The sequence below is a fragment of the Erythranthe guttata genome, chromosome 5 (genome assembly GCF_056151865.1).
Source record: "Erythranthe guttata isolate IM_541 chromosome 5, IM_541, whole genome shotgun sequence".
Taxonomy (NCBI): Eukaryota; Viridiplantae; Streptophyta; class Magnoliopsida; order Lamiales; family Phrymaceae; genus Erythranthe; species Erythranthe guttata.
Window position 1 is genome coordinate 15,648,575 of NC_142537.1, and position 7,185 is coordinate 15,655,759.

General features: G+C 36.2%; 1 protein-coding gene across 1 annotated transcript; it reads left to right on the forward strand.

Moving 5' to 3' along the window:
• Positions 1-320: 320 nt before the first annotated feature.
• LOC105956932 (thaumatin-like protein) lies at positions 321-1,293 on the forward strand. Its single transcript, XM_012980845.2, has one exon. It carries the CDS (start codon positions 406-408, stop codon positions 1,096-1,098), a length of 693 nt encoding a protein of 230 aa, XP_012836299.2. The 5' UTR covers positions 321-405; the 3' UTR covers positions 1,099-1,293.
• Positions 1,294-7,185: the final 5,892 nt, after the last annotated feature.

Consider the following 7,185-nt stretch of genomic DNA (forward strand, 5'->3'; position numbering starts at 1 on the left):
AGTGGATTTTAGTGCAGCACTTCGAGTGATTGAGGTTTCTGTTGTCGATATAAAAAAAAATTGTTTTCACTACAAATACAAAAATCACTTCATTTTTAAAATCCATTTTCTAAAATATACGTTTCTTTCCAATACCTTTAAATATAATTTAAACCCCTTGAAAAATATAATTTAAAAAGTATAGTACTATACTTTATTGTTAATGACATGACTCTCGTAAATAATTGTCCTTCGACCCATAGAATAATGCAAGTATACAACTGCATGTGGAAAAATTGCAAGTAGATCCAATTTTTGTTGGCCCGCCAATCTTCTATTTAAACCGACACCCGATTTCCTTCTTGAAACCACGCGCGCACACACACACACACCACAACTAATTATCTAAACCTTTGGGCAAACAACATGGGATTCCCCAAAACCCTCCCATTTCCATCCTACATTATTCTTCTCTCGTTATTCTCGATCATCGCTACTTTCTCCCATGCCGCCACTTTCGACATCACAAATCGATGCGGCTACACAGTCTGGGCTGCCGCCGTCCCAGGGGGCGGACGCAGGCTCGGCCTCGGCGAGTCCTGGCAGATCAACGTGGGCGCTGGGACGGCCGGGGCACGAATCTGGGGCAGGACCAACTGCAACTTCGACGGCAACGGCAATGGCCGGTGCCAGACGGGCGACTGCAACGGCCGTCTGGAGTGCCAGGGGTACGGCCAGCCCCCCAACACCCTAGCCGAGTACGCACTGAATCAGTTCAACAACTTGGACTTCCTCGACATCTCACTAGTGGACGGTTTCAATATCCCGATGGAGTTCAGCCCGACCAGCAATGCTTGTCGTAGCATGAGGTGCACGGCCCCCATCAACGAACAGTGCCCGAACGAGCTGCGGGCCCCGGGCGGATGCAATAACCCGTGCACCGTGTTCCGCACCAATGAGTACTGCTGCACTAACGGCCAAGGAAGCTGTGGGCCCACAGGATATTCGAGGTTCTTTAAGGACAGGTGCCCCGATGCTTATAGCTACCCGCAGGATGACCCGTCGAGCACTTTCACTTGCCCAGGTGGTACTAACTACAGGGTTGTCTTCTGCCCATGATCAACAACTACTACTATGTTTCATATATATAATGTCTAAATAAATTATGCAAGTACACTATATATAAATAATTCGGTTTAGAGACTGATATTTTGTTGTCGCTAAATATAATGGAAGAGAAGTATCGTTGGAATAATGTACCTTATATATATAGTTGGACTTGTTTGTAATAAAAGTTGTTGAACTCTCTTCGAATTGTTGGAAATTTAAATAGGGTGCGAATTTGGGACGAACTCACCATTAATAGAAATTAATGGAAAAACGGATTCCACTTATTTAATGACACGTGGAAAATTAAATTAAATATTAGTTAATAATCTTGATGGAACCCAATTTAAAATTAAAATTCTATGGACGAAACAAGCGAATTGTATATTTTCTCTTTGTTTCTGTCTTTTTTTTTCTTGAGAAAAAAATTAATTTCCTTAGATTATCAATTACCAAAAAATTCAAATATTCTTTTATTTAATTTTTTTGAAAATATATTTTTTTTATTTAAATTGGAATATTCAAGTGTGAGTCTTCTGCTGCCACGTGTCTTTTTTTTGTATTTTTCTAAAACCCCTAAAGGTTAACCCAAGTCGGGTAATATATAATAAGTAATTAAATATTACACGTGGCAGCAAAAGACTCACCCGACATTTATCACCGGGTGTGGGGTCGAAAGAACCATGATTGTACACAACAAAAATATTTTATTAAGAATTATGCTAATTAAAATAAATAATGTAAACTAAGATGTGAAGCATGACAAAGGTCAACAAATTTTAATTAACAAAAAGATAAGAAAAATAAAAATACGAATAGGATAAGTATTTCTATTTTAAAATATGGGTTGAAATGTAACGAGAGAATGATAGTGCAATTCTTAATTATTTTGTACAAGTGTCATTCAATTAGTGGACTCCGTTTATCACTTATTAACGGAGAGTCCGTTTATAATTTAATCTCATTTAAATATAATCAATTATGTTCGAGTAACTGATCTACCTTTTGTATTGGTAAAATGTAATATTGTATTAAAGTAATAAAGTAATTATTGAAGGGCTTTCCAATTACTTAAAGAAAGTAATATAATGTTGAAACCGTGAGTTGATAGTATTTTTAACACGGGGACTTATTCGAAATTGAACATTACAAAGGGGCTCTGTGCAATCAACTCTTGAGAATATTATAGATGAAATGAGATTGGAATTTTTTGTTCCAATATCAATTATCAAGTCAGACCATAACTCTTTTGTCTTAAGAATTTGGAGTATCTACATAAGCAGATAATTTTAAGTCGACCAATTGCTCGATTACTTTGTCATTCGATACTGGTCTATGAGATGCTACACCTGGTGAAATATTTCAGGTGAATTCAAACAATAGATCTATTTAAATAATAAATAGTCGACTATAAAATAATTTGGCAATAAATTCGATCGGCTTCAATTTCATCCCTTAGTTGTTTTCCGGCAATATAATCAAGTTAAAATAATATAAATTTTCAGAAATATATTTAATGTCATACTATGTAGCACGGAATCTTCAACTTCTTAATGTTTCCGCGTTTCAGAAAGGTTTCATGTCCGAAACTCGAAGACATTTGCCGGACACCTTACGGGCTATTTTACAATTTCTAAAAGGTTAGAAACATGTTTGAATAACAAATTTTCAAATATTTTTGTTGCTTCCCTTATTTTCATAATTTAGTGACCAGTTGCAAATTGATGGCTGATATTAAAATTTATTTTGAATATGTTTGCATGAAAATATAGAAAAATAACTTATATATAATCAAAAATTTATATATATTTATAAATATGCCCCTATACTTTAATTTTAATATTTACACGTTTCCTCTAGCTCCCGTATCCCCATTTTTCGAATATACCATTTCCTCCTATCGCCGTTTTTGTGTCTGTGCTACACAGATGTCATGTTATCTTTAATTTACTCATCCGGGCTAATGATCTTTCCTCTATTCCCACAATATATAGAGTTATTTTATATCCTTGTACTCCATTGGCAAAAAAATAAAAATGGGTTGCTTTTGCCTCACAATACTACTGACCCAAGTCTGAATCTCCTCGACAACGTTTATTTGGTTGAGCTCGTTATACATGGTTGGTTACCTAGTATGATTTACATCTGTCCATCTATTTGCCAGCTATTGTACGAGAATGTATATATTTACTCAGTGCACATATACAGTTTGCGAGCTCCTTCGTTACAAAAATAAAAATAAAAATAGAAGAAGTTGATCATATATGTTATATAATGATTTACAAATCATGTATATTGTATAAGCGCCATCGTAAAGCTGTTAACGGGTTGCCGTTTCTATGAGTGGTCCCCCGTTAGTTAGGTAGTGCGACGGACTATATTAGAACCTCCGCCTTTCTTACCACCTTTCCGGCCGCCAGTGCGGTTGCGACCATCGATCATTGCCACCATCATCTCCTCCATGTCCTCCACCGCTGCCTTTATTATTTGAGCCGCCGCGATTCAACCAACTGCTACCTCCACCTTTTCCGCCGCCACTCCCTCCACTGCGAACCGAAGGGATGTTGAAGTATCCTTCTCCGTGGTGGGCGGGGTTACCCAAATCGGGGCGGCTCCTCCCCCAAACTACCCGGGGTAAATTAATTTATTTTCATCTACTTCCTTCTATGATAAAAAGGTGATACAACAACCTACATGGAATGGGGAAAAAGAAAATAATAATAATAATAATAATAATAATAATATCTATATCTATATCTATATATATATATATATATATATATATATATATATATATATATATATATATATATATATATATATATATATATATATATATATATATATATATATATATATATATCAGTGTTCTAAACATTGGTGAGGCGGCCGATTAATCGGTCTCCGAGGCGGAGGCGGTCCAAAACCTATACGATTTTGATGTAAAGGTTTGAAAAATTCAATTGATGGAATAAACTTGAATAAATCCCATGGAACCGTCATGCCGAATCATCAAGAATATTGTGCATAAACGTAAATCGGAAGCGTACCTTATTTCGTAATTCATTCGTAGAATTGATATGAAACGATCATAGATCTTCCAGATCATCATGTACATCCAAACCCGAGAATCCTTTAGACTTCTCTTCGTTTTCTTTATGTCGATGGAATACATAGAGAATGAAATCCGTACATCTGATCCGGGGACCATGACCAATATATATATATATAACCTAATGGGTTATCTTGTGTAATTTTATTTTAGCCCATCACTATAATAAAATTACCTTAATGTCTCTACACATTAAAGGCCCACACCCTATTAGACACATTAAAGCCCAATCCAGATAAACCTTAGTCGATCACTTTAACGGGCTTAACCTTACGTGACGGTCTTGCAACACATAATATTTCACATATAAGTCCAACGTTGGATTAATGATCCAACAATCTCCCACTTGGACTATATGTGTAACTTTATAATTATAGTTTGCATAAATTACCTTTGAGCTCAACTTTGCTGTCATTACTGAAGTGTGTCTATAACCAATCTCGTCCATCAATCATGCTAACACTGAATCAAAGGGGCCTTCATTCACATTTGTCGTAACGGGACCCAACAATGGTCACAATATCAACACAATTGAATGACATAGATTATGATGTGGATGTGTAACATGGAAATGTCATGCAATGTGACCTTAACATACCTATTTCCAATTGATCCTCCTTAATGAGATCAAACCTTAACAAATGAGAGTGTGAATAAATCAAACCTTATTTATGCATAAATTATCCTAAGAGTATCGTTAATCCGAAATAACCCAAAAAATGTGTCTACGCCAAAAGAACACATTTATTATAAACTCCCACTAAAACCGAATATCCTTAAATAATATGACACCCATACGAGCAATATGCTCATGAGACCTTTTGGGTGACATCCTTAGTGTGCACACATAATGGAGTTTATATCGACGTATTTTATAGACACCTATCCACTCTGTATATTACAAAAGTAGTTGCTTTTATAAACTGGTTACCATAGTTAAAAGAGTTTTGGGTGTTGGCTAAACACTCGTACTTAAATTCTCTTTTAATTAGGTATACATTAAATCGATCTATAATGTTCAAGCATCATACAAACTCGGAAAAAAAAAAAAAAAAACCAAATGATCTCCCAAATGAACTCATTTCGATAAATGAGCATATATGGCCTTATATTCTCTATAATTACTGCATAACCCTTTTGTTTCTTTTCAAAGATCCACTTTAAAGGGTTATTTAAATATCTGCCTAACTTTATGTACGATTTAGCTGAATGCGTACATATCGAAATATGCATATAATTTCCCAAAGCTGACAACATAAGGAACCTTTTGCATTCTTCTTTACCTTAAGATCTTTATTGGGCATTGAATGAGAGGTGCAGGATTATCTCCCACATATCACATGATATATACAAACATTAATTTTATTTACCTCTCAAATACGATATAATCATTATGAGTTGTAACACCGTTTAGGGAATCCTAAAAAGCTATAAAAAGCAATATTTTGTAAAGGAAAAGAATTGTAGAAGCAATCACTCTGTATATTATTTGATGAATTAAGATGTACAAAGGCTTCTTTATTTATAGAGAAAATAGAACCGAGCTTTCCCACTATTAACTAACCACTACTAATTAGCTAAAAATTAGGAATTTATTTGACTAACTCAAAACATAATATTAGGCCACTTCTAACTAATCTAAATACTTAGTCAGACTTTGAATTAGTCTTCAACACTCCCCCTTGATTCAAAGTTGCAGACACCAAGCAAATTTCTGAAATAGATGAACTTCTCCTTGGCTAAGGATTTGGTGAGCACATCAGTCAATTGATCGTTGGTGTTACAATACTTCAAACTTACCTTTTTCTTTTGCAACCAACTTTCGAACAAAGTGGAATCGAAGATCGATATGCTTCGTTCTACTGTGGGAATTTGGATTCTTTGTCATGGAGATTGTAGATTTGTTGTCACAAAGTAGCTCCGTTGCTCCTTTTTGCTCCTGTTGAAGTTCGGCTAATATTCTCCTTAACTAAACAGCCTGACATGCTGTCGAAGCCACGGCCATACATTCAGCTTCCGAAGAGGATAGTGCTACCGTTGCTTGCTTCTTTGAGCTCCAAGTTATTACTCCGGAGCCAAGAGTGAAAACATTCGCCGAAATGCTTCGCCGATCATCCAATGAACTAGCCCAGTCACTATCGGAAAAGCCGCATAATCGAAAATTGGAAACTTTGGAGTACCAAATCCCATAATCAGTAGTTCCGGCAATGTAGCGCATGATCCGCTTCGCTGCTCCGAGATGAATCCTAGAAGGATTGTGCATAAACCTGGAAATTACACCAACAAAAAAGGCAATATCGGGTCGAGTGTGAGTTAAATAAATTAACCCTCCAACCAAGCTTCTGAACCTTATAGCATCAACCCTCTCTGCCCCATCATCTCGCTGTAATTTTTCATTCATGTTCACAGGAGTAGCTGCCGACTTACAATTGTGCATGCCAAACTTCTTGAGAAGATCATTGGCATATTTGTTTTGACAAACAAAAATGCCATCTTCTGTTTGTACAACTTCAAGACCAAGAAAGTAATGCAAATAACCCATGTCTGACATTTCAAATTCATGCATCATACTTGATTTAAATTCAGCGAGAATAGACTTAGAAGAACTTGTATAAATGATATCATCAACATAAAGACAAATAATGATGAAATCATTTTTACCCTCCTTCTTCACATAAACAGCAGGCTCATTTTCGCTCTTTGGAAAACCATTTTTCTTAAAGTAGCAGTCAATTTTGCTGTACCACGCCCGGGGGGCCTGCTTCAAACCGTACAGGGCTTTTCTCAATTTATACACCTTTGTTTCGTTGCCGGCAATGACGAAACCTTCCGGTTGAGCAACGTAAACTTCCTCTTGCAAATCACCATTTAAAAATGCCGACTTAACGTCGAATTGATACACAGGCCATTGTAGTTGTGCAGCCAACGCCAAGACAATTCTCACGGTTTCGAAACGAGCTACCGAAGAGAACGTTTCTTCAAAATCA

Coding starts and splice junctions, on each gene's coding strand:
- LOC105956932 (XM_012980845.2), top strand. CDS start 406: ATGGGATTCCCCAAAACCCTCCCATTTCCATCCTACATTATTCTTCTC.